This window comes from Lepisosteus platostomus, chromosome 11 (assembly GCF_059453375.1).
Source record: "Lepisosteus platostomus isolate fLepPlt1 chromosome 11, fLepPlt1.hap1, whole genome shotgun sequence".
Lineage (NCBI taxonomy): Eukaryota > Metazoa > Chordata > Actinopteri > Semionotiformes > Lepisosteidae > Lepisosteus > Lepisosteus platostomus.
The window spans coordinates 3,894,088-3,909,429 of NC_142621.1; the positions used below are offsets into that span (position 1 = coordinate 3,894,088).

The window sequence follows — 15,342 nt, forward strand, 5'->3', positions numbered from 1 at the left end:
GATTGTGAATGCTGTGCATAGAGAGAGCTTTGGGGAAATTTCCTCATTTAGTATCCGATGTGTATGCCTACGTTCATGTTGGATTTTAAGTGACAAGCACCAAGTATGCAGTAACGGACGTTGAAAATGATGTAGCACAGAGTTTGTGTGTCAGAAAGCACATGTGACTGGCAATGTTCTTCTTAAGACTGTTCTGTCAGGAGCAGACACCTGGAGTGCAGATTAGATCTGTCTATTTCACAGTTTTTCCTTTTCCGTTCCTTAGCCCCCCTGCACTACATTTGGAAATGATAGTACCTGAGTGTGCTGCCTGTGTAGTATCACAAATCTGCAAAAAGCTCAGCGATCACTGCAAGAAAGCAAAATATTTTTCTTCCCGTTTTACAATCTCGTTTGATGCATCATTCACGTTTGACTCCCATGGAATCTTGCAAGGTCACACGTGTAAGTCTGTTTCGTTGAAAGTAAATTTCCAGCTTGGATACTTAAGACTTAAGCTGGGTCTCAAACAGAAAACATTATTATTTGCTTAGCAGATGCCCTTCCTTTGGGTGTATTACAAAATATGCAGTGATAGTTGAAACAGATGCAGGTTCTCTGGTAGGGTGGGAGTACTGGATGGTCGCTAAAGATCGGGATGTCCAAGAGACCAGAATTTTGTGAGTGAAAGACAATGAAGAGGGTTAACTAAGCAAGAATTGGCAATAATATACAACACTTTTGGAATCTGGTAAATAATTTTACAATTAAGTCAAAGAGAAACGGGAATCCGGTGTTAAGGGTATTATCTAAAAAAAACTTTTGTATGTTTTGTTGATGCAAGTTCAGAAATGTTAACTGCGCTGGATTTTTTATTTGTTTCTTGTTGGGGGGAGAAAAAGCCATTGTTTCTGAACGCAGCTGGAATAAATTTGATTGTTACTTCCTAGTTCAGCCTAAGATCCAGCCAATTAGCATTTTTTTAAACTTCTAAAGGAAAAGCAATATTTCATTTCTACATTGCAAACTTCTCAGAAATTCAGCAGAGTGAGAATTTGTCAGAATTAATGCCAGTGTAAATGAGTGCTCCTTAGGGCACCTTAGCCCGTTGTGCCACTTGGCAGTGTGTGGTCAGAGCAGTCTCACTTTGATCCCCAACTTCACTCCTGTCAGATAGTTGGAGAAAAGTGTCCCAGTTTGTGTGTGGTTGTTTTTTCCCATGCTAGTTATTATGCGAGTAATTTGATCTCAGGGAAGAATGGAGTAGCCACTTCACCAAACATACAGAGATAATATCTCAGGAAATGTTTTAGATATGTACTTACTAGTGTGAACAGGAAAGGCTCTGATTATTTCCAAGATTTCCAAGATTTGTGATTCCCACACATTTATTGAGATTCCCGTTTCTTTCAGACACTGCAAGGCAGAGATGCAAAGGCTGGAAAACTATTTTAGAAGTGTGATAAGGGTACACCATGTATCCTTTTATTTTCTGCAGCCCCATCAAGGTTATACCTACATTTGGCTGAAGGTAGTGTTCCATCATCACAGTTATTTGTGGTTTTCGAGAATTCCATTCAATATCTGATCCAGCATCAACAATGTCTGGGTTCCTTTTAAGACAAAAGGGGGGTAAGGTTTTGTGGTGAAAGTGGAAACCGGTTTCCCGATGTGCCCTCAGCTATTCAGTCCTCTGCAAAAAGGTTATTGCACTGTGATTTTACTGAAGGCACCCAGGTCTGCAGGATTACTGATGTATTGCACAGTTCACCATCTTGCTCCTGGAAGCATCGGGTATTCCAGTCAGCTGTACTGACAAACAGCACTGTTTGAGCAGGATATGTCCCAGCTTCCGCACGGAGGTGAGATGGAAGGCGTGTGGTTGTGATGCGTCATATCCCTCTTTTCTGTCTTTGTGGGTGCCGTCCATTCTCATCAACCGACCCGTATTATAATGATCGTTCTCACTCCAAGCTGAGTTGCACACCTGCTCTTAATGTCTTGAAGGCACATGTGCGATGGCTTTTGGAGAACACGTGATTGTTCTCCCTACATCTGTTCTGTATGGGTTGCTTTCCATCGACAAATGAATGCATACATTTCTGTGTGAGGATTGTTTTATGAATTAAGTGCACTGGAACATCAGATGCTTCTCTTTTTCATGCTGTGCCTAGTACTGTTTTTAAAGTCCATGGACTCCAGTTGTCGTCTACCTTCCTCCTTTCTGGATTCCTTTCTGACCGGCTGCATGTCTGACTGGAATTGCTGCTGGAATTCTCTGTGCTTCCAGCCACCGTAACTGAGTGCTCTAATAATAATTGATCATTCCTTACACTTATATAGCGCTTGTCTTAAAGTGCTTTACGGGTAATGGGAAATCCCACTACCACCACCAATATGTAGCCCCCCACCTGGATGATGTGACGGCAGCTATTGTGCACCAGTAGGTTCACCACACACCAGCTCTCAGTGGGGAGGAGAGCAGAATGATGAAGCCAATTCATAGATGGGGGGGTTATTAGGAGGCCGTGATTGGTAAAGGCCAAGGGGAAGTTTGGTTCTAAAAGAGGGTGCTGCGCCACTGGGTGAAAACTCAGATTTTCATGTTTGGAAGCTTTTCTGTAAACCAGGAAGCAACCCACAACCACATTACTGACCTTGAGAAGGGGCTAACAAGTCTTGGCAAATGAGCAATTTTAATATGTGCAACATCATTTCCTCTTCTGTCACCATATAGAACAGCATGGCAGAACTTCAAAGTATTCTGAAGTTTGGGAACAACACCCAATGCTAGAATTCTATCCATTTAATCATAGGTACAGCTTAAAATTTGTCATCGAGCTACCTTTTAACGGTTTCTTGGTTCATACACTCTGTATATTATTTTTTGAAATCCATTTTATTAGGTTAAATCTGGAGATAGAGGATTGTTTTGTTCTCAACTGGCTCATCAGCAGTGCAATATTAAATACTTTATCGGGATCTTCAGATGACTTCATCTGGTTCGGCCGATTAAGGCGAATCTGCATTGTAACTGGCAAATTTTAATGTAAAGGTGCTGATCTTAAAGGGGGAACCCTGATGTGACCATCCAGTCAGTGAAAGCAGGAACATATTACAGTCAACCTAGTTTTACCCATAGAAACGCTAGTCTGTTGTCGCTTGCTTGCTTTATTGTGCATATATATTTTTCTAAGCTGTTGTATAACTGGATGCTTTTGTCTGCGCTAAAGAACACAAGGTCACATCCTGCAGTACATTTAGTGCTTTCAGGAAGATTTAGCACATAAATGACTGGTGCACATTTACCTGTAAAAAAATGTGGGAAACAACCAAATTTGGGGATTTGTGACAAGTACGGAAAAACAAAATTCGGTTAAAAACCTTTACAAGTTTCCTTAACATTATGGGGAGTTAATTTAATTTGCAAACATCAGAGATATTTACCATTGAATGTTAGTAGTCGGAATGCATATGTAGTTTCATTTCATACAAAATGTTTCTATAACATTAAATGAAGCAAGGTTTCTGGTGGATATTTCTAATTCCCAACCCATACTGGATAGTGTTTGACAAAATGTTGTTTTATTAATAAATTAGCCCACCGTTGATTTGAAAAGTTTTTCTGTTTTTATGTTAAAAGGTTCAGTTGTTTTGCTGGTCAGATTTGAAACAGATAGTCATGTTAAAACGCGATGCTGAAGGGTACTAGTTTTTAGTAATTGTTTTTAATCCCTAGATTGATATGAAACCATTTTGCATGTGCGGTGCTCAGTGGCTGCCCTGGCTGTGCGCTGGTTCTGACTTTTTCTGGGTGTCTGTCTCTTGCAGGTGCAATTCAAGCGATGCTGTGGAGAGGACCATGATGAGGAGATTCTAGGGATTTGCCATAGTATGGCTGCTTCTCGATCCACGCGTGTTACAAGATCATCAGTGGGGATTAATGGATTGGATGACAACTTTTGTGGTCGCACCCTAAGAAACCGTAGCATTGCCCACCCGGAGGATTCCTCGCCCAACCCTCCGCAGAGAGCCCGGTCTCCTAAGAAGAAGCAGGACTGCCAGCAGCCGCCCTCCAAGGGGAATACCTCCAGCAGACTAGCCGACTCAAAACAGCCCCAGGGTTCTAGAGAATCATGGATGAGCCCCAGGAAGAGGGGGCTCTCCTCCTCTGAGAAAGACTCGAACCCCGACAAAGCGGACAACTGCGACCGGAGGCCTTCGAGGGAGGTGTCTCCCGTCCTCAAGCGCATCAAACGCTGCCCGCGCTCCGGGGATGCCCCCAGCTCGGAAGAAGACTCTCCGGTCAAGGCCGAGAAACCCGCGAGCGATCCCAAGGAGGCGGAAGGCGACGCGGACTCGCCCGGCCCGAAACGAGCCCGACGCTGTCTTCTGCTGGACGATTACGACAAAGGGGAGATCAAAAAGGTCGACAGCCCCGCGGGCAAAAACAGCCAGCCTGGGCTTTCCGACGAGGCCGGCCAGGTAACCAATGGGCTTGACGAACAAGACTTGGACGCCGGTAAAAACTGCCCGGAAGACACCTCCAAACCGCACCGCGCGGGCTCCTGCGAACCCGCCCAGGATGTCGGTGCCATCCCTGCCAGCGCGCGGAACAAGTCTTTGTCGCTGCTGAATGGCGGCAAGGCGGACTCTGCCCTAGACCCCGACGATGTGCCTTGTACAAACTCGCATTCCGAGCAGGCGGAGCCCAGCGCCCCCACAGCTCCCGCACCAACCGAGGGCGGCGGCAGCGGCGGCTCAGCCGCGGTCGAGAACGAGCGCGCCCCCCCGCGGCCGGCGGCGGCGGCCTCTTCGCCGGAGGGGCCGCCGGCGGGGAAGGAGCCAGAGGAGGAGGTCGACGTGGTGGGGGACGGCGGCGGCGGCGGCTCGGCCAGGGAGTGTGGCGCGGAAAATACCAATGGTGGCCTATGTGCTGTACAGGACAACAAACCAACCTCAGGAGAACCCGAGCCGCCAGTGGGGCTGGACGGCAGCCCCGCTGAGGCGGCCTCTTTCACGGAACCTCAAGAACACAGATACACACTGAGAACCTCGCCGAGGAGGGCCGCCTGCAGCCGGGGCAGCCCTCACAAGCTGAACTCTCCCTCCAGGGACAGCGGGCCGGCGAAGGAGGAAGACAGGGAGGGCAGCGAGAGCCGGACCCTGCCGTCCGGCGAGGCCGCGTCGGACAGCGAGCCCGGCGCGAGACCGGACCCGGCCCCCTGCGACGGCCCCCCTGGCGAGCACGGGGACGGGACGGTTAAGTTAACGGGAGAGTCAGGGTTGTCAGACAGCAGGCTCTCGAGATCCGCCAAAGAGTTGGTGAGCAGCCACGCCACAGAGGAAGACGAGGATGAGGAAGATCCCGATGTCTATTATTTTGAATCGGATCATTTGGCTTTGAAACACAGCAAAGAGTATGTGTAAAAACGTGGTAACTTATCATGCATTTTGTCGCTACTTGCTGGTGTACTGTACAGTGTGCTTCTACTTGTTGCTCCGATTTTGTTTGGTAAAACGTTATGTCAAAGCTATGAGTTTTTGTTGTTGGTTCGTGACGGAATAAAGTAGGAGGAGAGGGACACCCTTGGCACATCTTGCAGCTGATTTGATCAGCACTGTAAGGCGTCGTTGCAGTGTGAAGTGTCCCAAATTCTTTGGAGAGGATGTGGACCGCAGGACAGCAACTTAAGAGGAACGCTGTGTTGGCAGGGCACGCTTTATTTATTTTGAGCGCCGCAAAGAGGTTTAAACTTGAAGGAATAACCGGCTTATCTTGTGCTTCAATGGTAGACTTGTAAAAGGCGTAGATTAAGAAGACCTGAGCCGTGTATTCTATAAACCACGCTTGGCTTGCTTCTCGGCACGTGACATTACTTAACTATTACTTGGAGCAACATGGTCCTTTTACTATGTCCCATGAGAAAATGTGTAAGGGTGTTTTCATTTCTGTTCATCGGTCTAAAAGAGGTTATAAAAGCATGCCCAGAGAGCACATTTCTGTTTGCAATAGACTCTGAATAGCAAGTGATTTTAAAGGCTCAGGTCTCAGGTCAGTGCTTCATTTTCCGTCGCGAGAGTTGCTCTTTGAGTGCATGAAACATTAAGGTGCACTCTGATATTGTCTTGTTGTTTTTGCCAGTCTGGTGAAGTACTGAAATCCGCTCTACAGTAGTTAAAAACTATTACTGGTTGAGAAAGACCGAGGTGTGTAATTTCATACCACTTATGTGCAACAAAAGAGCAACCAGTCAATTTAAATTCGGGCCTTAACTTGTCAGAAAGTGCAGCTCAGAACGAATTATGATACTAATTAACGTGTTAATGTCCAGGAGCCCTTCTGTTTGTTTTTAATCTGAGCAAATTGCAGTGGATTCCTTTGCACTTGGCCAAGTCAGCCCACAGTGTTCTGTTGCGAATCCAAAGCCTTTTCTATCTACCGTGTTAATTTGTGGGAATAACAGGTTTCCAGTGAACTAAAGCCCTTTTAACAGCTCCGGAGCTGAGGGCCATGTCTTGGAATTGCACGTCAGTTAAGGAGATGCGGCAGAACGGATCGATAGTTCATTTCCATTGCAGGACAGGCAGTCGTGACCCCCCCCGCTGTCGGCAGCGTGCTTGTTTCAAGACTGAGGGTTGAGACCGTCGCAGTCGGGCAGGCTGCTCCCTCGGCGCCGATCGCCAGCGGGTCAGCCTGTCAGCCTGGCATACCGTGCCGAGAGAGAGCAAGGGGCATGGTCCAGGTTACAGGGGTTCTGAGCAGCGGGGCCCCCTGGCGGGGTTCTGAACTTCCTTGTGAAAACAAAAGGATGTCTCTGCCTTCTTCAGCTTGTCCGTCAGGCAAGTGAAGGTGTGTCCGTGAACGTGCAGAAGCTCAGTTCGGGAACGATAAGGCCGAAGCCTCAAAGCACTGAGCAGCGGAAGTGCACGCCCCTGAGCCTGCCTGTAACAGAGGGGATTGGATTGGGCTTTCCAGGGGGGTATGGGGATCAGCGTGTCACCGGGAAAGGGGGGATGCTTTTCCTGCTCAGTTTTTGATGTTCATGTAAATCCTCTGGTGGATCTGCCCGGTGCTCTTTTCCCTGCAACTTAAGAGCATCTCGATAGGTGGCGTTAAAGCTCAGGATCTGTTTCACGGCAGCTTGCCCAGCGCTTTGTCATTTCGGTTAACAGTGCAAACAGGAAGCGGCTTCTGGGGTGCATGTGTGCTGTAAAAAGCACGCTTGATCCATAGAAAGGGTGACTAGAATATTGGCTTTTAACTGCAGCTTCACAGTCCTAACGGTCCCTCTGAGAAGCGAGTGGCTGGCTGTACTTTGACAAAACCACCGCAGTTTCAGTGACGCATTTTTGAGTTTGAGACATGATGTTACATTAAAACATGTATTGGTAGGATCTCCCGTTTGAAAATATAGAACTGCAGGTTCGTCTCGATTTACACGGCAGATGCATTCCCGACAAGTGGCTCATAAATCAAAAGTGTATACCTTGAAAACAAATTCCCAGTAGGGGCGCATCCACTTCCAGCCATGAGGAATAAAAGCAATGTCGCATTTCTGGAAGGTGTTTATATAGTTGCACTAAGTCATTTTGAAATGTTTAGCAATGTCTTGTAAATGGGTGAGTGGTGACCTGTGTGGAAAAAATGCAGAAGTCTTGTACCCACAGACACTTCTGAACGGCTCTGACTCTTCTGTCTTTTTGCTCTGAGCCTTTTAAATGCAATGTTTGCAGTCTCTTTCATAACAGTACGCCTTTTTTCGGATCTAGATTTTTATCCGATCGTTGGCGTTTAATTGTTCTGTCATTTGAATCTTAAGGTTGATGACTTTTTTTTTTTAAATCCTTTAAAAATCTTGTTTACAAACTTACATCGAATTTCAGTTTGGAAATTTTGAAGATTTCTTTCACAAAGCAACTAAAGCTCGTTCAGTTGACGGATTTTTTTGATATTATAATAAAGATAAGTGAACACACGAAGACATTTTTCTCGATCTCGACGTGTTTAGCGAGTGTGAGGCTCTGCCAGCTGCCACGAAGTCACTAAAGCGATGCTGTTCGCCGGAGGGGTGCGTGGAAACGGGCTGGACCAAGAACTAATTCCATCCAGGTGTTTTCTGACCTTCCGGTTCAGGGTCACAGGGGAGCTGGAGCCTATCCCAGCATGCAACGGGTACAAGGCAGGATACACCCTGGATGGGTCACCAGCCCAACATGCAGGGCACACACGCAGGGCAGGGCCAGTTTTCCCAGAAGCCGTTTAGCCTACTAGTAAGTCTAGAATGTTTTTGGACTGAGGGATGAGACGAAAGGAAATCCAGGCGAACACAGGTAGCACCCCAGGTCTAGAACTGAACCCAGCGTCCCAGTGCTTTAATGCTGGAAAACAGGTGAACAAAGTTTAAAGTCACGCGGTGTGTTTGCGGTGTGTGTAGTGTTGGCGTGTTTAGCAAGTGTGAGGTATGTTTTGTCTCTGGAGTACAGACAAAACATACCTCTGAATGTATTTTTGGAAAATGACAAACGGTAAAATATTCTCGTCCTTAAGGGAATTTTTCTATGAGCTTATCAGTGAGCAACATCCAGATTTGCCACAATAAGCCATTGCTGCTAGACGTGAACGTAGATCCCAGATGCTTGCGCTGTAACCCTGTTAATAGCGATAACAAAATATGAGTTCGGATAGTATGATAAGGTATTTTAGGGGAAAACATACAGTGCCAAGAAAAATAACTTCCAGAGAAGAGCTTTAAATAGTCTGCTAGCCTTTAGTCACGTGATGCTTTCTTTCTATTGGATTTATTACCCCAGAACTTCCTTTAGCAGGTCATTTTTCCTGTACAGTCACTTCTCACATTTCCGAGAAGGTTCATTTCCTGGACCCTGTACATATATTGAAATGCTCAGAACTTGAAAATGGAATTTTCCCCTTTTAAGATGCAGTAGAAATAGAAGACGTTCTGTTCCATTCAGGTACCTTTTGTCAATCTAGTGTCCTGTATCATTCATAGATATGTATAAAGAATTTAAGGCAACAGCAGTGAATGTTATGTAGTGTAATGGAAAATCTTGTCTTTGTCTTTCAAATGCTTCTGTACAAGTTTGTAATGCTTTAAACGTTAGCGGATAATTGTAAGATGTCAATACGCTTGTCAGCCGTTCTGAGGGTCTTTAAGTCACCCCCTGCACTTGGAGGCTCATTCTGGATCTCAGAACATAGCGCTGCGCATGACTGGAAATTTAGTCTGCTTTGTGATGTAAATGGGAGGTTTTCCACGTTACTGTGTACGTTTTACTTTTCCACTGTTGTTTGAAATGCACTCATCAATGCCGATTCTTTCTCACCCCAAAGTCTAAAAATAATGATGCTGTTCCCCTTTAAATAAAGCGGCTTTAGTGTGATTGCCAGTACCTGATGAAATCACGTGGGCGGTTCCCAGTCAAATAAGTCGGTGAATCAAGCTCCCGACTGAAGTCTGTTAATCAGATTGCTGCCACCCCTTTCCCTCTGATCACTGAAGGCAACGTGAGAGCAGAGCGAACATGCTGTTCTGTGCACATGACTTTATAATGCGTTTTTCCACTGCTGCGATGAATTATGTATTATCCAGGTACTAACCGTTTTGCGCATTCGTTCTGTTGTGCGAGTATTTGTGGGAAGAAAGCCTTAATAATGCATGCATGTTGTTCCCTTTTAGTTACCAGAGGTTGCTTCAGACCATTGCTGTGCTGGAGGCTCAGCGCACTCAAGCTATCCTGGACCTGGAGTGTCTGGCCCGGCGCCAGAAAGAGGCCCTCAGTAACCCTATTGGGTTTGTAGAGCAACTCCAGAAGCAGGTACAGAGAGCCAGGGCGGCGTTGTCAAGGAGACCGGGGGCGGGGCCGGTGGTGCTGGTTCTGATTGGTTGTGCTGGGTGCCTTTTGGGCGCCTTTTTCAGCCCTCGAAGGCACTGGGGTGCAGTGACTTGTCCCCTATCCTCCAGGTGAGTGTCGGCTTGCCTTGCCCACAGCGCGTCGTCCAGCTGCCCGAGATCGCCTGGGACCAGTACACCTCTGGCCTCGGAGACTTTCAGAAGGAGTTCCGCAACAAAAAACGCAACACTAGGAGGCTGAAGCTCATATTTGACAAAGGTAAAACGTCGAAATGGATTTCCCGTGAAGAAGCTAATTGCAATTGCCGTAATTGAAAGGGACCCGCGGTTCGGTCTTTCTGTCAAAGACAGTGCTGCAGTGGTTTCTCCGTGTCACCTGCAGCTGTACTGGGGGAAAAAAGCAAATCAATCCCGAAATGCAGCAGTAGATTGGGAACGAGCACTTGGGACTGATCCTGATCAGCTATGAAGGCCATTTCTGTTTTAGTTTAGCCTTTCCTCCAAGCAGAAGGGTTACGGCGCACGTGTAGGTGTTGACTGTCAGCCGAACAGGAAAGGTGCTTTTTTTCCCCCCTCGGCTTTCTCTTTTTACGATGCTTCAAGTGCTTTTCTTTTCTCACAATATTTAGAAGCTGTTCAACGGGGGGCCTACAAAAGGACTCAGACCTTTTCTGTGGTGTCCCCTGTTGTCAAATTACAAAATTAGGCTTTTTTTCCCCCCAAATGAATAAGTTACTCAAAACCTGAAAGCACGATCTGAGCACTTACAGGGGTAAGCTAGAATAAATGTGAGCTTTGCACCCCAGCTTGTATATTCTTTGCCCGTTCCTCCAGCTAGATTTGCTCGCGCATGGACAGCAGTTTGCAAGTCACGGCACGGACTCTCAATAGGATTCAAGTCAGGACTTTGACTGGGCCACTCGAGGACATTCGCTTTCTTAATCTTCAGACACTGCAGTGTAGCTTTGGCCTTGGGCTTTAGATCATTGTTCTGCTGAATGGTGACGTTTCGCCTCAGTTTGAAGCCTTCACCAGAACAAAACGGATTTCCACTCTGCTCTCTAAGGCGGCTTGACGGAGTGACTGGGATATTACCGACTGCACATTTTCCACTATTTCAGTCATTGAACTCTACAGCTCTTCCGAATTTGATGTTTGGCCTCACAGTGACATCGGTTTCCTGTTCGCCCAGTTACTCAGTTGGGAGGGGTGGCCTTATGGTTTATTTTTTGTACCCTTCTCTTGATCTGTGGTGTTCAGTTACTTGATCCCTGACCAAGGAGCCTCACAGAGACGGGTATTTTTGTTCTGAAATCATGAGAACCAATATCGCCGCACACAGAGGCCCTTCAACTATTTGTGTGGCTTGTTAAGGTATTATGTTTTCACAGCAGAGCGTTTGAAAACAAACTTATGCAATCACGATTTGTACATTCTTCTCTCATACTATTTGTTATTTTGAACTTCTGGAGTAGGTTGCGTGTATAACATCAATTGAAATTTCAAAGTGTCGTGATTGCAAGCTTTAAAGCAGCAAAACGTGAAAACAGCTTGCCAGGGTCCGACTACTTTTGCAAGGCAGTGTGTATAGTGCTTTTGTCTCATCAGTGGGGTTGCCTGCCCGACCAAAAAGTCCTCTGGATTCCAAAAAGGAAGCAGAGTCCTCTGCTTTGTACTCGGCTTTGCCTTCCAGCGACGGCCCAGACCTGGCATCGGGCAGCAGGACGCAGGTATGTGTGGCTCTTCAGTCCGTGTGATATAACAGCCCTGCGGTGTTTGAGATGGGACTCTGCATGGTGCGTGTATGGACAGGAGCAATTCAAGAGCAGGGCAGCTCTTGCAAAAAAAAAAAGCTTTTTAATCTTCTTTCACATTTGTAAAACAGTTCAGTTGATGCCAGTTTGTGAAACTCCCCGTGGCTTCTGTCAGTTTTGAGTTTTTTTCGCATGTATCGTGAATAACTCTGATTCTTAATATGACAGTGGTAAAGACGTATGGTGAAACTGGATTTTTAAAGTAGTCATTGATCCCAAGGTCTTGCAGTGACAAATTTGCCAACCTTTTTTCTTTTGCTCAGCAGATGATAAGAGGGAGGGTCTGTGATCAGAGTAAACCTGACACCTTCAACCAGCTCTGGACAGTGGAAGAACAGGTAAGCAAGGGGGACCTGTTAATCAGACCTAAATCGTAATGAATTGAAGTGTAGGTTTTAGAAATCCTCCGATTGAAATATTGAATTTCCCCTCTTTATGGGAATCTTACACTGCGACATGCAAGTTGTTCTTTAATAACCACCTGTCTTGTTGTTTCATTCTGCTTTGCAGAAAAAGCTGGAGCAGCTCCTCTTGAAATTTCCTCCTGAAGAAGTTGAGTCTAAACGGTGGCAGAAAATAGCAGATGAACTCGGTAACAGAACAGCAAAGCAGGTATTTCCCGATTTCCCTTTTGGCTTGCTGAGGTTATTGAGGTCAGCGGTTTCTAACTCTGGTCCTGGAGGCTGGTTTTCACTGCAGCTGAGCTCTACGTCTCCGGTGCAGATTGATGACATCATTGAGCTGCTTACTTGCTTAGATGTTTATTTAGCTGGCTTCTTTGGTCAGTTCTGAGTGTCAAAAATATCCTCCTTCAAGGGTACCGTTTACCACAATTTGAGCACAGTCCTCCACGAATTGATTGTTGCTTCTCACAGAACAGGTTTTACTAATTGAATACACAGGTGGGTGTGGCCCCGTCGGACACGCCTGTGGTGGGTGTGGCCCCGTCGGACACGCCTGTGGTGGGTGTGGCCCAGTGTTAGACTTGTCCCACAGTGACCATTTTTCCTCTGCAGAGGTATTTGTTATATTTTTGGCAACACACCTGAATCTTCTGAGACTCAGAAGTTGGTACACCTCTTTTAATGAAGGTAATCTGTTCCCAGAAACCCTTTCGTACAGAGAAAATTCGTAAAAAGGACTAATTGTATTATTTCTTATGGGGAAAAATTCAAAAAATTCGGCCCCCCAAAAATGTCACCCCTACTTTTACTTTTTTCACGAAAAAATGATAAAAAGAAACAACAATAATAACAAGAGGTTTTAGCAATAAAAAACAGATTACCTGGTCAGACATCATTAATCAGACCTCAATATAGTACTGTACAGTAACCACTTCATTTGCTTTTGGTGTAATTACACACACCCAGGTTTCATTTTCTCAACACCTTCAGGGTCCGTGGTGAAGTCTAAACCAGAAATATGTTTACGTTAAGGAAGAGCGCACACAATGGCGAACAACACATGAATTGAGACGCAGTGAACTGTATCATACACGTCTCTCCTGCCAGTCTGCAGGCTCTGCGCTTGCTTTCACCCGGACTAGTTAGTGCAATGTGATTCGAACACTCGATACGAAACGCCTTCTTTTTCACTCTATTTGGCGGGGGATCACCCCCCCAATGTTTGGAACGATTTCTTCGTAGTTCTGAAGTTGGCTTTCGTTAATCAAAAATACGGGTGTACTGGGTTGATACCAATCACGAATCCTGTTTGATTTAATGAGCAAATTTACAAATATGCCCAAAATAAAAAAAAATGAACACAATAAGCCCGTGACGAAGAACTCGAGCAAAAGCCACATTCGAAACCGTGACTGAGAACCACTGTGTTGGTGTTTGTGAGAAATGGTGTTTGTTTAGAAATCAGATGGGCAGCATGAAAAATATTATAGTACTCCTTTATGCTCTTAAGGACAGTTTTTTTATTTGTAGTGCTATATTATTTGTAGCCAGGCACAGGCTCTGCTGGTTTCTGGATGTTCGTCCCGTACGAGGACCCCAGAGCAACTGGTCACAGCACCTCCGGTCCACAGATGCTGTGGGAGACGGTGCCCTTTCACCTCTTGGCTCTTGCGAGCCCAGGCCCTGCCACCCTCTGTGAAAGCAGAAGGATCTGAAGGGTGCATCACACTAAGGAGACCGTCTGCGTCCCTGCTTGTTCGTAGCGAAAGAGGAGAACGTGTTTAACATTTTTCCTCGTTATCCCTTTGTTCATGTCCATTGTGGGGTTCAGAGGAATTTGATTCATCCTCTATTCGTATAATCGTGTTCTGTTGATCTTCTTCCCTGGGGGATAAGAATGCTTTAGCAGTTGTTGGTCTCTTTGCAGGTAGCCAGCAGGGTACAGAAGTACTTTATAAAACTGACAAAAGCTGGGATTCCAGTACCAGGAAGGACTCCCAATCTCTGCATGTATAGCAAAAAGGTAATGGATACTATCGGTTTGTTCCTTTTGTGTGTTCAGTGATATAACATTTTTACAAAGCATTGTGCAGAACACCATAATGAGCTGCGATTACTTCTAAACCACTCTGTACTCTCAACTCAGCTCATTAAGTAGTCACTGTTAATGAAAAGCAGCACAGTAATGACAAAAGGGAGAAAGATTGCATTGTATGTTGAAAGATTTCCTGTACAGATTGGAAAAAAGAGTGAAATGTTTAATCTAATTAAATTGGACGTCTTTTACCATCCTACATTAAATCTGTATAGCTGCCTAGGTTAGCTCTGTTTCATTAGCCGTGTTCTTTTCCCCAAACATCTTGATTAATCCAAAACCCACTATTTTTATTTATAATGATTATTGAATGTTTTTTTAACTGAATAAAAAAAAAGTACAGGCACAAATACTGAAAGTAAAGATTGGAGAGCTCACACCAAAAAAGGATAAGGGAATAATGAAATGTGATTTTGTTTTTTTATTTTGGACTAGCAAAATATATCCTAGATATTCATCTCTCCATGAGAACGGGTTCTGCAAATGAATGGAGATGTGATCTGAGGGGCATCTTGATCTTGACCCAGCTAGTCAGAACCGGGTTGTCCAGTTCTGGTCCTGGATGAGGTGTGTGTCTGCAGGTTTTCTAGGTCTCTTTAAAAACAGCAGCACCAGGAGAGCTGGGAGAAGCTGTTAAAGCCAAGAACAGGCTAGTTGATCTTGTTAAGAGTGACATTAGAATGAAAGCCTGTGGACACAAAGGCCAGGATTGGACACTCCCCAGTCAGACCCACAAGCGGACACCCCACATGCCTGAAGGTTAAGAGACGTGAAGGACGTGTTGAGATTGTAGATGCTCTTTCTGTAGCGCCTTACGTTAGGAATACAGGCAGGGCACCTTGAAAAGGATCAGCTGATGGTTGTGCTCTGGGAAGCATGGTGTACTTAAACAGCAGTGCTCATTGTAGGCGTCCAACAAGAGGCAGCACCATCTGAACAAGCACCTGTACAGACCCTCCACCTTCATGACCTCCTACGAGCCACCTGTGTACATGGACGACGACGACGACAGGTCCAGCTTTTACAGCAACCTCCAGGACCCGGCGGCTGAGGAGTCTGTAAGTGGGCCGCGGGTTTCGGCTTAGCTGTGCTGTACTGTAGCAGCGTCACACTCCCGTCATACGGGTGAACAACCCTCCCTGCACACCTGAAATTCTGACTTGACAGGGCAGAAG

General features: G+C 45.8%; 1 protein-coding gene across 8 annotated transcripts in view; it reads left to right on the forward strand.

The window, feature by feature from the left end:
• Window positions 1–15,342, forward strand: part of zzz3 (zinc finger, ZZ-type containing 3) — a 35,468-nt gene that overhangs the window by 16,740 nt on the left and 3,386 nt on the right. For 6 of the 8 annotated variants that reach the window (XM_088597941.1, XM_088597938.1, XM_088597935.1 and 3 more), the window contains 8 exons: window positions 3,811–5,399; window positions 9,681–9,819; window positions 9,966–10,113; window positions 11,463–11,584; window positions 11,932–12,006; window positions 12,179–12,280; window positions 14,000–14,095; window positions 15,076–15,225. In XM_088597941.1, coding sequence (XP_088454067.1) covers window positions 3,874–5,399; window positions 9,681–9,819; window positions 9,966–10,113; window positions 11,463–11,584; window positions 11,932–12,006; window positions 12,179–12,280; window positions 14,000–14,095; window positions 15,076–15,225 — 2,358 coding nt within the window. In that variant the 5' untranslated portion in view covers window positions 3,811–3,873. The remainder of the gene's footprint in view (window positions 1–3,810; window positions 5,400–9,680; window positions 9,820–9,965; window positions 10,114–11,462; window positions 11,585–11,931; window positions 12,007–12,178; window positions 12,281–13,999; window positions 14,096–15,075; window positions 15,226–15,342) is intronic. The other 2 variants (XM_088597943.1, XM_088597942.1) reach the window with 2 other exon arrangements.